The sequence below is a fragment of the Emys orbicularis genome, chromosome 2 (assembly GCF_028017835.1).
Source record: "Emys orbicularis isolate rEmyOrb1 chromosome 2, rEmyOrb1.hap1, whole genome shotgun sequence".
Taxonomy (NCBI): domain Eukaryota; kingdom Metazoa; phylum Chordata; order Testudines; family Emydidae; genus Emys; species Emys orbicularis.
In genome coordinates this window covers 2,602,179-2,619,799 of record NC_088684.1, presented here as the reverse complement: position 1 = coordinate 2,619,799, position 17,621 = coordinate 2,602,179, and the positions used below count along the sequence as shown (strand labels likewise).

The 17,621-nt window shown below is 61.2% G+C and overlaps 1 protein-coding gene across 1 annotated transcript in view; it reads left to right on the top strand.

The window, feature by feature from the left end:
• The window catches only part of CPSF1 (cleavage and polyadenylation specific factor 1), a 33,539-nt gene that overhangs the window by 8,704 nt on the left and 7,214 nt on the right, over positions 1–17,621 (top strand). Inside the window, exons 9-24 of the mRNA XM_065398115.1 lie at positions 168–261; positions 1,185–1,272; positions 3,133–3,258; positions 5,445–5,493; positions 6,877–6,971; positions 7,658–7,732; positions 8,470–8,550; positions 9,376–9,465; positions 9,752–9,862; positions 10,393–10,534; positions 10,859–11,037; positions 12,316–12,452; positions 12,857–13,031; positions 13,931–14,137; positions 15,081–15,170; positions 17,015–17,158. Coding sequence (XP_065254187.1) covers positions 168–261; positions 1,185–1,272; positions 3,133–3,258; positions 5,445–5,493; positions 6,877–6,971; positions 7,658–7,732; positions 8,470–8,550; positions 9,376–9,465; positions 9,752–9,862; positions 10,393–10,534; positions 10,859–11,037; positions 12,316–12,452; positions 12,857–13,031; positions 13,931–14,137; positions 15,081–15,170; positions 17,015–17,158 — 1,883 coding nt within the window. The remainder of the gene's footprint in view (positions 1–167; positions 262–1,184; positions 1,273–3,132; positions 3,259–5,444; positions 5,494–6,876; positions 6,972–7,657; positions 7,733–8,469; positions 8,551–9,375; positions 9,466–9,751; positions 9,863–10,392; positions 10,535–10,858; positions 11,038–12,315; positions 12,453–12,856; positions 13,032–13,930; positions 14,138–15,080; positions 15,171–17,014; positions 17,159–17,621) is intronic.

Here is a 17,621-nt window from a genome sequence, read left to right as displayed (position 1 = left end):
GGCTGCTGCCGGCAGGGGGGCGCTCCCTCTGTCCTGGGCCTGTCAGCGTGGGACGGGCAGCGCTCAGGGGGCTGATGGGCACCCTGGCTGGGCGATCTTGGCCTGAGTGGGAGATGCCAGCTGGGCCGTGGGGCACCGGCACTGAGCGGGCCCCTCTCTCTCCGCAGGCATTCAGGACGGAGTGAAGGTCACGCTGGACTGTGCGCAGGCAGCGTTCATCTCCTACGACAAGATGGTGATCTCGCTGAAAGGAGGGGAGATGTAAGGCCCCAGCGGCGGCCCCGGGAGCTTACCCCGGCTCTCCTGTCCTTGCCTTCAGGAGCTGGGCCCGTCCCAGGGAGCTTTGAGCTGCTGCTCTTCCCTCTAGCTCCTGGTGGGGGGGTGGGGGGGCACGGATTCTAAATAGCCAGGGTTTGAAAGGAGCCTGCCCTCTCTTGCTGGCGGGGACCCCCCCCCCCCAGCAGCTGCAGGTTCGTAGGAGCTGGGGGAGGGAGGGGGTACCGGGGTCTAGGGCTAGAGTGGAAGACTGGGAGGCAGGACTCCTGGGTCTGTTCATTTCTCCTCAGCGGCCCTGGGCCAGTCCCTGCCCTGCGTGTGCGTGAGGCAGGGATGGTGGCATGGGCCCGCTGCGTCGGAGGTGCCACTGGGTGGCGAACCTGTGCACAGTGAGGCAGCCCCTGAGAGGGAAGGGATGGGCGAAGGCCCACGGGTGGGCTCTCGGCGTGGCCTCTGGGGACCCCAGGGGGGCGAGAGACAACACTAGCGGCTAGGAGAACGGCCAGCAGGCGCCTGCGGTTCTGGGGAGCTCATTGTTTGACTCTGACTCGCTCTCCTGCCAGTCTCCACGGAGTTAGAAACTCCCCTGTGTGGAGCTTTCACCCCTGGTGCTCTTGCTGTGACTTCACCAGCATGATCCGTGCCCATGCAGCAGTTCCCCCTCCCCCGTCGATTGCCCCCGTGTGCTTCCCCCGCCTCTGCCACACAGGGCACGAGCTCTGATCTGCTGTGGAGCTCGGCCCCTGGGTGCCCTGCCCTGGCCCCTCCCTGGGCTCCTGAGCCGTGCCCAGCTCCGCGGTGGGGGCTGATCACGGAGGCCGTCTCTCAGAGCTTCCAGCTGGCCCAGAGCAGCCCTGCAGGGCCCAGGACAAACTCCTGGCCTCACCGCTCTCCCTGTCTCTCCTTAGCTATGTCCTGACCCTCATCACAGACGGGATGAGAAGCGTTCGCTCCTTCCATTTCGACAAGGCAGCAGCCAGCGTCCTCACCACCTGTGTAAGCCGCTGGGCCGAGGAGGGGTCTCCCGGGGGGCCTGTCACGGGGGTGCTAGTAATTGCCTGGGGACTCTCCTGGACCTGGCTAGGAGGGATCCCAGCTCTCGCCTTGTGCCAGGCTAGTGCCTTTCTCTCTGCCCGGGTAGCCGGGCTACAGAGACCCTCAGCGGGCAGATGGGGGCCATGGGGCTAGGTGCCGTGCTTCCCAGTGCTCTCGGTCGTGTGCCTGGGGACGAACTGGTGGCCCAATGGGGGGAGCAGGTGGGGGCGTCCCATGTGGGCAGGACACTGGTGCCCAGAGCGATGCCAACCCTGCACGAGGCCCGTCAGCAGGGCTGAGCCCGACTGGGCCGTCAGAGGGGCTGCTGTGGGTCCCTTGTGCACTAGCAGGTGGGTGCTGGGCTGCCAGGCCAGGCCTGGGGGGATCAGTCACTGACCGTGTCAGTGTCCCTGCGAGTGACCCATGTGCTCCGAGGGCTTGGAGGAGCTCATGGCCCCAGGCCTGGTTCCACCGCCCTCTGCAGGGCACGTCTGCACAGCCAGCGGCAGCCTGCGGCAGTGAGGCACCAAGCCTGGCTCCACAGACTGCGGCTTGCGCTGCCGCTCTAAAAAGAGCTGTGTTGGCTTGACAGCCTGAGCCGCAACATCTACATGGCTGCTGGTAGTGTCAGTCCAGACCGGGCAGCCCCCAGGCCGTGTGGCCGGGCTCTGCGTGGCCGGGCTCGGGGGCGGGCTGGCTGGCTGGCGCGGGCCGCGTGGCCGGGCTCTGCGTGGCTGGGCTCGGGGGCGGGCTGGCTGGCTGGCGCGGGCCGCGTGGCTGGGCTCTGCGTGGCCGGGCTCGGGGGCTGGCTGGCTGGCTGGCGCGGGCCGCGTGGCCGGGCTCTGCGTGGCCGGGCTCGGGGGCTGGCTGGCTGGCTGGCGCGGGCCGTGTGGCCGGGCTCTGCGTGGCTGGGCTCGGGGGCGGGCTGGCTGGCTGGCGCGGGCCGCGTGGCTGGGCTTTGCGTGGCCGGGCTCGGGGGCGGGCTGGCTGGCGCGGGCCGCGTGGCTGGGCTTTGCGTGGCTGGGCTCGGGGGCGGGCTGGTTGGCTGGCGCGGGCCGTGTGGCCGGGCTCTGCGTGGCCGGGCTCGGGGGGCTGGCTGGCTGGCTGGCGCGGGCCGCGTGGCCGGGCTCTGCGTGGCCGGGCTCGGGGGGCTGGCTGGCTGGCGCGGGCCGCGTGGCTGGGCTTTGCGTGGCTGGGCTCGGGGGCGGGCTGGCTGGCTGGCGCGGGCCGCGTGGCTGGGCTTTGCGTGGCTGGGCTCGGGGGCGGGCTGGCTGGCTGGCGCGGGCCGTGTGGCCGGGCTTTGCGTGGCTGGGCTCGGGGGCGGGCTGGCTGGCTGGCGCGGGCCGCGTGGCTGGGCTTTGCGTGGCCGGGCTCGGGGGCAGCCTGGCTGGCTGGCTGGCGCGGGCCGCGTGGCTGGGCTTTGCGTGGCTAGGCTCGGGGGCGGGCTGGCTGGCTGGCGCGGGCCGCGTGGCTGGGCTTTGCGTGGCCGGGCTCGGGGGCAGCCTGGCTGGCTGGCTGGCGCGGGCCGCGTGGCTGGGCTTTGCGTGGCTGGGCTCGGGGGCGGGCTGGCTGGCTGGCGCGGGCCGCGTGGCTGGGCTTTGCGTGGCCGGGCTCGGGGGCAGCCTGGCTGGCTGGCGCGGGCCGCGTGGCTGGGCTTTGCGTGGCCGGGCTCGGGGGCTGGCTGGCTGGCTGGCGCGGGCCATGTGGCCGGGCTCGGGGGCTGGCTGGCTGGCGCGGGCCGCGTGGCCATCCCCTTTGTGTCTGAGTCCCAGAGCGGAGCAGGGGCGGATCTGTGAGCGTCAATTTCTCTGCTCCCCTCAGATGATCACAATGGAGCCGGGTTACCTGTTCCTGGGCTCGCGGCTCGGTAACTCCCTCCTCCTCAAGTACACGGAGAAGCTGCAGGAGCCCCCCGTGAATGTCGCCAAGGACCCGGCCGACAAGCAGGTCAGGGCAGCCCAGGGCCTGCGGGCGCTTCCTCCTTCACGTGCTTTTCTCCCCACCCTGCCCCTCCTGGGCTTCTGCTGTGGCCCAAGCCAGCCTGGCTGCATTCCCTGCGTTGCTGCTGCGCCGTCCATCGGGGGATTGGCCTAGCGGCTGCTGCGGGTCAGGCCTGTTAGTTTAACATCTGTAGTATGCAAGGTCTTGGAAAAATTTTTGAAGGAGAAAGTAGTTAAGGACCTTGAGGTCAATGGCAATTGGGACAAATTACAACATGGGTTTACGAAAGGCAGATCGTGCCAAACCAACCTGATCTCCTTCTTTGAGAAAGTAACAGACTTTCTAGATAAAGGAAATGCGGTGGATCTAATTTACCTCGATTTTAGTAAAGCGTTTGATACTGTACCGCATGAGGAATTATTGGTTAAATTGGAAAAGATGGGGATCGATATGAAAATCCAGAGGTGGATAAAGAACTGGTTAAAGGGGAGACTGCAGCGGGTCGTACTGAAAGGTGAACTGTCAGGTTGGAGGGAGGTCACCAGTGGGGTTCCTCAAGGTTCGGTTTTGGGTCCGATTTTATTCAATCTATTTATTACTGACCTCGGAACCGAATGTAGGAGTGGGCTGATAAAGTTTGCGGATGACACAAAGTTGGGAGGTATTGCCAATTCGGAGAAGGATCGGGATATCCTGCAGGGAGACTTGGATGACCTTGTAAATTGGAGTAATAGTAATAGGATGAAATTTAATAGTGAGAAGTGTAAGGTGATGCATTTAGGGATGACTAACAAGAATTTTAGTTATAAGCTGGGGACACATAGGTTGGAAGTAACGGAAGAGGAGAAGGACCTCGGAGTCCTGGTTGACCGCAGGATGACTATGAGTCGGCAATGTGACGTGGCTGTGAAAAAAGCTAATGCGATTTTGGGATGCATTAGGCGAGGTATTTCTAGTAGGGACAAGGAGGTGCTGCTTCCGTTATACAAGGCACTGGTGAGACCTCATTTGGAGTATTGTGTGCAGTTCTGGTCTCCTATGTTTAAAAAGGATGAACTCAAACTGGAACGGGTACAGAGAAGGGCCATTAGGATGATCCGAGGAATGGAAAACCTTTCATATGAAAGGAGACTCGAGGAGCTCGGTTTGTTTAGCCTAACCAAAAGAAGGCTGAGGGGAGATATGATTGCTCTCTTTAAATATATCAGAGGGATAAATACCAGGGAGGGAGAGGAATTATTTCAGCTCAGTACTAATGTGGACACGAGAACAAGTGGATATAAACTGGCCGTGGGGAAGTTTAGGCTTGAAATTAGACGAAGGTTTCTAACCATCAGAGGGGTGAAATTTTGGAACAGCCTTCCGAGGGAAACGGTGGGGGCAAAAGACCTCTCTGGCTTCAAGATTAGGCTAGATAAGTTTATGGAGGGAATGGTTTGATGGGATAACGTGATTTTAGTCAATTAGGCAATAACGTGCCATCGCTGGTAAAATGAGGGTCCGGCTGGAGAATCTTGCCTCATGGGGCAGGGGTCGCAAGCTGGAGGATTCTCTGCGACTTGAAGTCTTTAAATCACGATCTGGAGACTTCAGCAGCTGAGTTAAGGGAAAGTGGGTGGGTCAGCTTTTGTGGCCTGCATCATGCGGGAGGTCAGACTAGATGACCATAATGGTCCCTTCTGACCTTAAAGTCTATGAGTCTATGAGTCTATGGCTCTGAGCTAGTAGCCATTAGCCCCATGGCCTGTGGTCTCCCACTGGACAGCTGGGGAACTGGAGATGACGAAAGCTCCAGAAGAGGTGCCAGGCTCAGCCCTTTGCCAAAGCATGGACAGCCCAGCGGGCAGCAGGGCAGGCGAACCCAGCCTGCCCACCCTTTCTCTGCCCAGGTGTCTGTCTCCAGCTGGTCCCTGGCCTCTCCAGAGGTTGCCAGAGAGGGGTCCGGCTCGTACCCACGTGCTGTGGCTTCCCTTACAGCAGGCCTGAGAGCCCCCAGCTTCTCCCACTGAGTGGCCCCGGGTGCTATTGCTGTGGGTCACTGCTGGCCTGGCCATCAGCACCAAGCGGCAAATGGCCCCATTCTTCCTCCCATTCGCAGAGTGACTGGAACGGTTGGAGCCCCCTGGCTCGGGGCCAGAGGTGGGGGGGGGGGTCAGCCCCTTCACCGCTGACTGCTCTGTTCCCCACAGGAGGAGCCCCCTGTCAAGAAGAAGAGGTCGGAGTCGTCCGGGAACTGGGCTGGTAGGTGGGCGCCTCCTCGGGGTCGGGGGCACGAAGGGGTCTGACCGAGCCAGTTTCTGCGTCCCAGGATTGGCCAGGGGTGCCTGGCAGCGGCTGCCCAGCCCTAGGCTCAGGGCAGGGGAGCTGGGGGTACGGGCTATGCGGGGGACACACGAGGCTGGTGTGATGGTGCTGTCTGTGGGAGCCAGCTGAGGTCACTCAATTAGGGTGAACTGCAAACAAAACGGGGCAGACAAATCGCAAACGCTGGTGGATATTCCGATCCTTAGATTTACCAAGCCAGCACAAAACAGCTTCTATAGTACCTCACTGGTTACTCAGAAGTCCAAATAACACAGTTCCCTTAAAGTGCCCAGCCTCAGGCCTCTGTCCAGACACACACGTCAGATATGATGATGATTACTGAAAATCTGATCTCATCATGTAAAAGAAAAGGTTCTTCCGATCCCAAAGGATCAGCCACATACCCAGGTTCAATTATAACTTAGATCTTACCCACAATACACGCTTATAGCCAATTCTTATGAACTAAACTAAAATTTATTAAAAAAGAAAAGAGAGAGAGTGTTGGTTAAAAGATCAATATACAGACAGACTCAAATTCAATTCTTGAGGTTCAGGTACATAGCAGAGATGAGCTTGTAGTTGCCAAAAGTCCTTTTAGAAATAGTCCAGAGGTTATAGTCCAATGTCCATGCTCAGGGTGGCTCCAGTCAATGACTGGGGAGCTCAATCCTTGTGGCTTAAGGTTTCCCCCTCTTGAAACCCAAAGCAGATCTGAGATGAAGTAGGATCGTGTCCCAGGGTTTTTATACATTTCCAGCAACCTTTCTGCCTGAGAAAACAATAGGCTCAACTCTCCTTCTCCCAAACATCCTGGCAATTAGCACAGGGTAATTTATCCATTACACAGTTCAGATACAGGTACCACAACCTTCAAAGAGACATAGAGACAATAATAGTATTTCCCTCAAGTGTCTTCCTACATGTTAATATTCCTTTTTTTGATCTTTGAATTAAAGCTATAGCAATAGACAAGACTTGTTTGCTTACATCACAAGACCTCAGCAAACACCTCCCCTTCTATCTCTAACAATACAGGCTGCATTTCAAAGCTCTGTTCATTTACAGATCTTCCTAACCAGTCTCTAAAGTTCGGCCCTGGGTCAGGTCAGTCTGTGAGTTAATTAACTCTTTCTGGCCCTGTCACCTTTCAATGACATATTATATCACACTCATAATGTCACAGCTGGTATGGCTCAGGGCGGGGGAGCTGGGGCACATAGTGGGGCGCAGGAGGCTGGCGTGGCTCGGGGCAGGAGTACGGGGGGCACAGCGCTGCCCCGGCTCCGTCCCAGGCTCCGGCTCGCTGTTGTGTTGCAGGGGGGAAGTCGGCCCCACAGGACGAGGTGGATGAGATCGAGGTGTACGGCAGCGAGGCCCAGTCCGGGACCCAGCTGGCCACCTACTCCTTCGAGGTACGCGCTCTGCCTGGAGCTGCCTGAACACCCCGGACCTGCTGTTCTGGCTGGGGGGGGGGGGCAGCTGTGACTCCCTGCCCAGCGGCCTGGGGGGGCTGGAGGCAGCTAGGTGGGACCCAGACCCCTGCTGCCCCAAGGGACTGAGCTCTGCCCCTGAGCCGAGCTGTCCCTAGGCTACTCCGCGTGCTCATCGGTGTCAGCCCAGGGGGTGAGTCCCCCGCACTTCCCCAGCGGCCTGACACGCCCAGGGCCCCGGCCAGGCAATGCAGGGGCTGTTTCCCCTCCCACGCTGACCCCCTGCGGGAGGGGGCGCTCCCTCATGGCCCCTCCCTGCAGATGGCCCCCAGGGGAGCCGGGGCCAGTGACTTGGTGTTGTTGACCCTTGTCACATAGGAACCGGGCTGATCCCCACCAGCTCCGTGGTGGCTGGGGCCAGGCTGGAGCTGGAGCCCTAGGGGGGCACGCCCTGTGTCCCATTCTCCAGGCCGGGCCCTGTGTCCCGTTCTCCAGGCCCCCGGGCCGGGCCCTGTGTCCCGTTCTCCAGGCCCCCGGGCCTGGGGCTGGGCTGGAGCTGCTGTCCCGAGGCTGAAAGCCCCGTTTCCCATTTCCAGTCCCTTGACCCCCCCCGAACTCTCCCGGCCTGGTCTATGCGCAGGGCGCTGACCCCCTCTTATATCTTGCAGGTGTGCGACAGCATCCTCAACATCGGGCCCTGTGCCAATGCAGCCATGGGGGAGCCCGCCTTCCTGTCCGAGGAGGTGCGTACTGCGCCAGAGCCAACGGCGCTCTGCCCCCCTCATGTCCACGTGCCGCCGTCAGCGCGCCCCTGGGACTACGGGTCCCAGCAGGCCGTGCTCCAGGGGGCCTGGCTGTAGTGCATGCTGGGATCTGGAGTCTCCCTGGGCTGCGGCCTGCTCCGGGAGGGCTGTGCTCTGTGCAGCTTGAGCCAGGGTGGCATTTGCCCTGAGCCGACAACGCTTTCCAAGGCCTCCCAGGCCTTCCGAGCCCCATTCTTCTCCCTCTGCCCCCGAGAACAGCCAGTGCTTGGGCTGCTTTGGGAAGGCAAGTCCAGCTGATCCCTCCTGTCCTGTCTGACCCCCTGCAAGGCCAAGTCGCCTGCAATGGCCGTTACCAGCCCACTGCCCACCCGAGTGCCTGTCGCTGCAGGGCAGATGGGCGGGCAGGCGGGATGCTGATAGGATGGGTGCAGGGGCTGGAGTAGGGCTCCCGCAGTGCTCCGCGGAGCCAAGGCAGTGGGGGCCGTGAGGAGAGGTGGGGCAGTGAGGACCAGTGGGGCAAAGGGGGGGGTGGATATGGGGGGCTGGGGTGTGTGGAGCCGTCAGCACACAGGAGCAGCAGCCCCAGGGCTCGGTGCCAGCCCTCCAGCACAGGGCACTTCCCCCTTGTGGCAGCCAGTCCTGGGGGTGGGGACTGGGGGTTTCCGTCCCTAGGGAGGGCGGCTCCTGACATCCGCTGCTTCTCTCCATGGCTGCAGTTTCAGAACAGCCCGGAGCCAGACCTGGAGATTGTGGTTTGTTCAGGCTTCGGGAAGAACGGGGCCCTTTCTGTCCTGCAGGTGAGCACAGCGCCGGCGGGGGGGTGCGGTGGGGGGAGCATCTGTGCTGGGGGGAGCCTGGTGCTAGCAGGGGAAGGGGCCAGCATCTGTGCTGGGGGGGAGCCTGGCGCCAGCGGGGGGGAGGGGTGGGCATCGGTGCCGGGGGAGCCTGGTGCCAGCAGGGGGGTGATATCTGTGCCCCGGAGTGAGCCTGGCACAGGCAGGGGAGGCAGAGTCTGTGCCCAGGGGTGAGGGTGTCGTGTGAGCCCTGGCTGGTCTGAGTGTGGCGTGGGGAGGGCTGTCACCGTGCTAAGGCCCCACATCCGGGCTCTGGGCTTCACGCATCCCCTGCCTGCTCCTCCCCTCCCACGCATTCAGGCAGGGCCCGTCCCTGCCCCGCTGGGGGCTCCCCCTGCAGATCTATGGGAGGGGATCCCTGCAGGGGGAGCCCCCAGCGGGGCAGGGACGGGCCCTGCCTGAGGGAGGGGGTGGGGAGGAGCAGGCAGGGCCAGGGGAGTGAGCTCTGCTACCCCACGTGCTGGCTAGGTGGAAGGGGGCGTCTGGAGCTTGTCACGGCAGGGCTGGCTGGCGCGTGGCCCCTTCTCTCCAGTCTAAAGGCGCAGCCACGTGGCCGCGTGCAATGCTGCAGCTGCTGGGCATGCAGGGCTGCGTGGTCCCTGCAGGCGGCTCCCTGGGCTGTGCACATGGCGAGCGGCGGCTCTCGGCTGGGCAGAGTTTGGGCTCCGCGCCAGTGTTCGGGAGCAATGGGGGTCGTCTCAGTGCGTCTCCCGCCAGGGCTGGGGGGACTGGGAAGCTGCAGTTCTAGCCTCCGCCTCTTCCCAACAGAAAAGCATCCGTCCCCAAGTGGTGACGACCTTTGAGCTGCCCGGCTGCTACGACATGTGGACCGTGATCTCGCCCCAGAAGAAGGAAGAGGTCAGTGGGTGGCTGCCCGCGGTGTGGAGGGGGAGGCTCTGGGTTGGCCCATCAGCCCCCTGCCCCTAGAGCTCCTGGCAGCTCCGCTGGCTTCCGCCGAGCCCCAGTTCCCGCGGGCTGATCCCAGTATGCTCCTTAGCTGTGTCTGGCCTGGCGAGTCAGGAGCTCCCTCTTGGAGGAGCGCCCCGTCCCATCGCTGGGGTAAAGGCCCCTGGCTGGGCTCGGCTCCTAGGGGCGGGGGGTGCCGTGCGCTCCCGGGGCCCGGCTTCATTCTCTTCTCCTGCAGGACGAGAGTGCCAAAGGGGAGAGTGCAGAGAAGGAGCCCAGCCCCCCCGAACCTGAGGACGATGGCAAGAGACACGGCTTCCTGATCCTGAGCCGCGAGGACTCCACCATGGTAAGGGCCCTGGCAGTGTGACGCGGTGCCGGGGGCCCAGCCCAGGCACCTGTCCCCAAGGGACCGCGGCACCGGAGTGCGCATGCAGTCGGTTTGGTCTCTGGGGCGCCCCAGCAGCAAACTGCCTCGCTCCTCAGACCTCACGGGCCAGGCGCAGGGAACCCGGGTGCTGCGGGTGACCCAGGGGCCGTATTCGGGTGAGAGAGAACATAGGCCCTGGCCCTTTTCCCAGCATGTGGGGCGTGAACCTCCCATCCAGCTCGGATCGTTCTGTTCCAGCTCCCTGATTTCCCCCCGGGTTCATCGGGACACAGGGAGCTTCCTCTCCTGCCTTCCCTGGTGTTGCTGGGCGCTGTTAATCAGCTGGCATGCTCCACCTCAGAGGTGGCTGCATTGGGGGGTGAGCGATCCGGTACCTGTCCCATTTGTAAAGGGGCAGGGTTGGCTCCTCGTCTGCCTGCTGAGGCGACAGGCAGGCGGGTTAGTGTAGGGGCTCCGCTCTGACTGTCCTCTGGTCGTGTGCCCCGCAGATCCTGCAGACGGGTCAGGAGATCATGGAGCTGGACACGAGCGGGTTTGCCACGCAGGGGCCCACCGTGTTCGCTGGCAACATCGGAGAGAACCGCTACATCGTGCAGGTGTCGCCCCTGGGCATCCGGCTGCTGGAAGGAGGTGGGCACCGCGGGTGGGCAGAGCTGCCACGTCTCTTCCTGCCAACCCCTCAGGCCTGCCTGCCTGCCCCGGTCACCGCGCTGGGACCGGGTCGCTGGGGCCATCTGCAGTGTCCGGTGCTGGCGGGACTGGTGCATGCCGGGGTCCTCCATGGCCCCCCATTCTGATCTGGAAGCGGGGCCTCCTCAGTCTATTCCCCATGGGGGGATGCAGGGCTGGGGGAACCCGTTGCTCCGATTTGAAGGGGGGTGCTGGGTTGGGCTGGGGCTGAGCCTTGTGGCCCTGGGCATGGCCGTGGCTCAGCTGGGTGGCTCTGTCTTCTAGTGAATCAGCTGCACTTCATCCCTGTGGACCTGGGCTCCCCCATCGTGCACTGCGCCGTGGCCGACCCCTACGTGGTGATCATGAGCGCCGAGGGCCAGGTGACCATGTTCGTGCTGAAGAGCGACACGTACGGGGGCAGGACGCACCGGCTCACCCTGCAGAAGCCCCAGCTGCACCACGTGAGTCTGAGCAGGCAGTGCTGCTGTGGGGGACAGGCTGCATGCCCCCGTCCTGGTGTGTGTGTGTGTGTGTGAGACACGGGGGCTGTCCATCGGGGTGGGGCTGGAGGGACACACCCAGGTGCTGTCGGTTGGGGTGGGCATGTGCGACGTACCAGGGTACAGTCCAGACCAATGGGGAGCTGTGTCAGCCCTGCCCTGCAGCCTTGGCTGCTTCACAATGCCCACAGCCAGCCTGTCAGCATGTGAGCCACCCCCTGAATGTGTGTGTGGGACTGCAGCCTGCCAGCCACACCTGGGTCGCCAGCCTGGGTTACGCTGCAGGGTGACCCCAACACACCCCCAGTCCGAGATCTTCTCCCAGAAATGTACGTCCTGTACTGCCCAGCCCGCTCCTGGGCAGGACAAATGCTTTCCTTTAAGGGCCGAATATGCCAGTTTATCTCAAATAGTTATTCCGACGCTTCGGTTTAAACACACGGGATTAAATAAAACAGTAAAACAAGTTTATTAACGACACAGAGAGAGATTGTGAGTCCAAGTAATGAGGCCTAAAAGTCAGAAATGGTCACAAGAAAATAAAGACCAGACATCATCTAATAACTAACTTAACAAACTAGATTAGATTCGAGCAGAGTTTCTCACCACATGCTCCAGCAGATGACTGACCAACCCCCTCCCCCAGAGTCCAACGCCTGCTTCCCTTGTCTCTTCGGGAGCGGTAAATGCGATGGGCAGGGCGAGGTGGGGGGGACTTGGGGTGTTTGTCCCTCAGTTCTATAGTTTCAGGCCCCCTCTTGAAAAGCAATTCCAGGGGGGCACCAGGAGACACAGAGTCTGTGTGGAAGGATGTTCCCTGCTGCTTTTCCTCACCTATTTGAACTTATTTTGTCTTCCCTCCCTGCTTGATGACTCTGTTTACGCTCCAATGCAAATTAAGCAGGGCACCCATTCCTTGGTGTAGGACAGGCCTGTTTGCCAACTTCTGCCTGGGCAGGGCCGTGGGGTTTGGCACACGTGTTAAGATACCCCTGTCTGGTGTGATTATCAGGTCACACAATGTTGCCACACACATTTTACCAGGCGGATACTGACCAGCACGTGATGAGTTTTCAGTGGTCCCTCACCAGGCGTACCTTGTACAGAGATGGTTACAGTAGCGTGCAGGGTGTGAATGCAGGGGCGTGTGCTGTCACATGCCCACGGGGCTCAGGGGCTGGGGACAGCCTGGGCGTCTCCTCGCTGTGCGAGGTGGTACCTGCAGCCTCTCCCTTGCAGCAATCCAAGGTGATCGCGCTGTGCGTGTACCGCGACGTCAGAGGCATGTTCACCACGGAGAGCAGGACGACCAGCTCCAGGGACGAGCTCTCCCTCAGGAGCCACTCGGAGGTGGAGACCGTCATCCAGGACATCAGGTACGAGAGAGGCTGGGGCCTTTCCCTGGCCATTAGGGACGGGCAGATCGGTGGGGAGAGGCGCACGTGGCAGGGTGGCTTTAGCGCTGCTTGTCCTGGCCCAGCGGCCAGGAGCGGCAGTCGAGCTGTGCCCAGCAGCCCATGGCAGGGGGACAGGAGCCGTGTCTGCATGAGCAGCATAGGGAATGAGGGTGGGTGATCTTTGTGACAGGGCACAGCTGGGGGCAGCCCCCATCCCTCCAGATCGCTGCTTCTGTGCCATGTGAGCCATCGGCAGCGATGCCTATGTTCTGCGCCTGCCACTCCTGGCCGAGAGAGGGTGCACAGGGCGGGGAGGAGCTCCGTGACGGGGCGCCTGGACCCCCCGTAACAGCCTCTCCCTGCTTCCCGGCCGCCCGGCGCAGTAACACGGTGGACGACGAGGAGGAGATGCTCTACGGGGACTCCAGCTTGCTCTTCAGCCCCACCAAGGAGGAGCCGCGCCGCAGCAGCCTCCCGCTGGCTGACAGGGACCCCCACCAGTCCAAAGTAGAGCCCACGCACTGGTGTGTGCTGGTGCGGGAGAACGGAGCCATGGAGGTAAGGCCTGGGCCAGCCCCTCCCGAAGGAGCCTGATCTGGCACTGCTTGGAGAGCAGCCCCTGCCCACCTAGTGCTGAGCCCCTTGGAGCTTGTAAGCTAAGCAAGGTTCAGTCTGGTCGAGGCTTGGATGGGAGACCTCCAGGTTCAAAACGGCCTGCAGGGAGTGGGGTGGGGGGCTTAGTACGAGGTGCCCTCCCCCCAGAGTCAGGGCTGACTAATGCCCCAGTGCAGTACTAGGGGGCGCTGTGGCATTAGTGAGTCTGTGGGGGCGCTGAGCCCAGGGGACCCCCAGAAGGTGCTGTGCTGTGTTGTGCTGTGCTGCTGGTGGGTGAGGTGTGAAACCGAGGCCCTAGTTAGTGGTTACCCCAGAGTTGGGAGGTGAGTCCCAGCCAGATCTCAGCTCTGCTCTGACTCCCCCGAAGAGTCAGCTGGCTACAGCATTCCCACTGAGCCGTGACCCCCTGCTGCTGCTGGGCCTGTTCTAGGGGGTTTCTAGGACTCCTCCCCCTTGCATGAAATCACTCTCTTGGCCCAGTGTGCAGGGGTCCTAAAGGGGAGCAGTTAAACTGAGACAAGGAAATCATGTTGACCCCATGTGTGATTAACCTGTGGAATTCCTGGCCACAAGACTGAATCCAAGAGCGTAGAAAGGCCGTGACGTTCCCATGGCTCATGAGACTAACAGCACCAGCCATCCTACTCCAGGGTCTGAGCCAGGCCGAGGGAGGGGGCTTGGGAGACATTTCTCCAGGGGCTGTTATCTGGGGATGGTCCCTGCAGCTCCTCAGGACAGCTGGGAGTGGGCTAGACAGACCCTGCTCTGACCTCATGTGGGGATTCCTATGAGGAGCCTCCATGGACCCCTGCCTAGGTCAGTTGCTGTCTCTCTCCCTGCAGATCTATCAGCTGCCTGACTGGCGCCTGGTCTTCCTGGTGAAGAACTTCCCCATGGGCCAGCGGGTGCTGGTGGACAGCTCGTTCGGGCAGCCCGCGGCCCAGGGCGATGCCAAGAAGGAGGAGGTGACGCGGCAGGGGGAGATGCCCCTGGTGAAGGAGGTCCTGCTGGTGGCACTGGGCAATCGGCAGAGCCGGCCGTACCTGCTGGTGAGCTGGGTCATGGGCGCTCACTGCTGCACTTGGAGCAGTGCCGCTGCCCGGGCAGGCTTCCCTGGCGCTGTGTGCACGTACCAGGCAGGGGCGCAGCGAGGGGGCGCAGCGAGGGGCGCAGATGGCTGCTTACTGCGGCGGGGGGGTGCATAACTGGTTGGAAAACCGTTCCCAGAGAGTAGCTATCAGTGGCTCACAGTCATGCTGGCAGGACATAACGAGTGGGGTCCCGCAGGGATCAGTTCTGGGTCCGGTTCTGTTCAATATCTTCACCAACGATTTAGACAATGGCACAGATAGTACACTTACAAAGTGTGTGGGCGATACCAAGCTGGGAGAGGCGGCCAGCGTGAGTGTGCTGGGGGGGCACAGTGGGGATGGGGGCTGTAGTGCTCTGGCTGGCCAGCGTGTGGGGGGGGGGGGGCGACGAGCAGGGGATGGAGCAAAGGGCAACGTAGGCTGAATATTAAGATAACGTTCGCTGCACAAGGGAGCGCTGGTTGGGAGTTGACTGCCCAGGGCAGTGGTGGGAGCCCGTCCCTGGGGTGTCTGTCTGAGGGGGACTGGCCTGCCCGTCCCTGGGGTGTCTGTCTGAGGGGGACTGGCCTGCCCGTCCCTGGGGTGTCTGTCTGAGGGGGACTGGCCTGCCCGTCCCTGGGGTGTCTGTCTGAGGGGGACTGGCCTGCCTGTCCCTGGGGTGTCTGTCTGAGGGGGACCGGCCTGCCCTGCCCTGGGGGGTCGGACCCACTGGAGTTACTCCAACCCTGCGATCGCTGGGTAGGTTTCCTTTCACAGCACGGCCTCACAAGCCTCCTGCCACTTCCCCGGCTCCGCTGCCCTGAGCTGGGGCTGAGTGTGACCTGTGGGTATGGGGGGAGGGGTGGGCTCCAGGTGGGCACGGGAGGGGCAGGAGTCTCAGCTCTTCTCATCCCGTCGGCAGGTTCACGTGGACCAGGAGCTGCTGATTTACGAGGCTTTCAGCCACGACTCCCAGCTGGGCCAGAGTAACCTGAAAGTCCGGTTTAAGAAGGTAACGGGGGAGTGTTTGAGGCCGCCCATGTGTCCCCCTGCCGTCAGGCCCAGCTGATACGGAGTGGGGAGCCCAAAGTGCCCCCCAAAGTTCTGCTTCCTAGTCGCCCTCCACGCCAATGGGAGTGTGTCCCCCATGGGGAATTACAGCCCAGTCTGCTCAACTTCTGTACCCGGAAAGATAATGGAGCACATAATTAAGCCATCAATTTGCGAACGCCTAGAAGCTAAGAAGGTGATAAGTAACAGTCAGCATGGATTTGTCAAGAACAACGTGTCAAACCAACCTGATAGCTTTCTGTGACAGGGTAACAAGCCTTGTGGATAGGGGGAAGCGGTAGATGTGGTGTATCTTGACTTTAGTGAGGCTTTTGATACCGTCTTGCATGAGCTTCTCATACACAAACTAGGGAAATGCAACCTAGATGGAGCTGCTATAAGGTGGATGCAAAACTGGTTGGAAAACCGTTCCCAGAGAGTAATCATCAGTGGTTCACAGTCATGCTGGAAGGGTATAACGAGTGGGGTCCCACAGGGATCGGTTCTGGGTCCGGTTCTGTTCAATATCTTCATCAGTGATTTAGCTAATGACACAGATAGTACACTTATAAAGTTTGCGGACAATACCAAGCTGGGAGGGGTTGCAAGTGCTTTGGAGGATAGGATTAAAATTCAAAATGATCTGGACAAACGGGAGAAATGGTCTTAAGTAAATATTGAATTTCAACCTAAGGACAAATACAAAGTGCTCCACTTAGGAAGGAACAATCAGTTGCACACATACAGAATGGGAAATGACTGCCTAGGATGGAGTACTGCGGAAAGGGATCTGGGGTCATAGTGGATCACAAGCTAAATATGAGTCAACAGTGTAACACTATAGCAAAAAAAGCGAACATCATTCTGGGCTGTATTAGCAGGAGTGTTGTAAGCAAGGCACGAGAAGTCATTCTTCTTCTCTGCTCCGCGCTGATTAGGCCTCAACTGGAGTATTGTGTCCAGTTCTGGGTGCCACATTTCAGGAAAGATGTGGACAAATTGGAGAAAGTCCAGAGAAGAGCAACAAAAATTATTAGAGGTCTAGAAAACATGAGCTATGTGGGACAATTGAAAAAACTGGGTTTGTTTAGTCTGGAGAAGAGAAGACTGAGAGGGGACATGATAACAGTTTTCAAGTACATAAAAGGTTGTTACAAGGAGGAGGGAGAAAAATTGTTCTTAACCTCTGAGGACAGGGCCAGAAGCAATGGGCTTAAATTGCAGCAAGGGAGGATTGGGTTGGACGTTAGGAAAAACTTCCCAACTGTCAGGGTGGTTAAGCACTAGAATCAATTGCCTAGGGAGGCTGTGGAATCTCCATCACTGGAGACTTTTAAGAGCAGGTTGGACAAACCCCTGTCAGGGATGGGCTAGATAATACTCAGTCCTGCCAGGAGTGCAGGGGACTGGACTAGACGACCTCTCGAGGTCCCGTCCATATGACTTCAGCTCCCAGCATGCAATGCACCATCTTGACCCAGTGGGAGGTAAAACTCCCAAGCAGCTTGTTCCTTTCTGGGGGGGCTTGTCTGGGGCGAGTGGCCTGGTCTAAAGTGTTAGCGTCCCAGGTGCAAAGCCACTGAATGGCTATCCCCAGCTGCTTCCCCGGGGGCCAGCGCTGGGCGGGGCCAGGGAGAATTGTGGGGGAGGTCTGCAGCGCCCTCCACAGGTGACGTGCCTGTGAGCATGGAAAGGTGGGGACCCCATAGCTGTCGTGCTCGCCCCTCCCAGCTCAGCTGCAGGGCTCCGGTCCCATTGGTGCTTGCGGGCCCTCCCTCATCTGTGACCATCTCTCCTCCCTGTCAGGTCCCCCACAACATCAACTTCCGGGAGAAGAAGCTGAAGCTGTCCAAAAAGAAATCAGAGAGCGCAGGGGGCGAGGAGTCGGGGGGCGCGCGGGGGCGGGTCGCCCGCTTCCGCTTCTTCGAGGACATCTATGGCTACTCGGGGGTGAGCCGCGGGGGCAGGCCTGGCTCAGTCCCTCACTGTTCAGATTGGCCCCAGGCTCAGCTGCTGGTACCATGGGGGCTGGGTGACAGCGGGAGAGAGCCGGTGGGGCAGCCCCATTCGGGCAGGTCCCTGGGGCAGTTAGACCCCTCTGGGTGCCGGTGGGGGGTTGGGCACGTCATGGCGCTTTGGCTGCTGCACTCGGGAGGTGACACCGCAGGATTTCCCGACCTCCTGCTGCAGGCTGCCATCCTGTGAGAGCCCAGAAGCTAAGCGGGGGCTGGCTCGGCCGGCACTTGGAGGGGAGACCTCCTGGGCATGGCCAGGGTCTGTGGGTTGGTGAGTCAGCCCTGCGTTGCAGCTGGCCAGGAAAGAGCCCGTGGAGAGGCCGTGAGGGAGCCCCTGGTCCGAAGCGCCCTGGCAGCGGGCCCTGGGCTCCCCACTCTGATCCCGGCGCTGGCTCTGC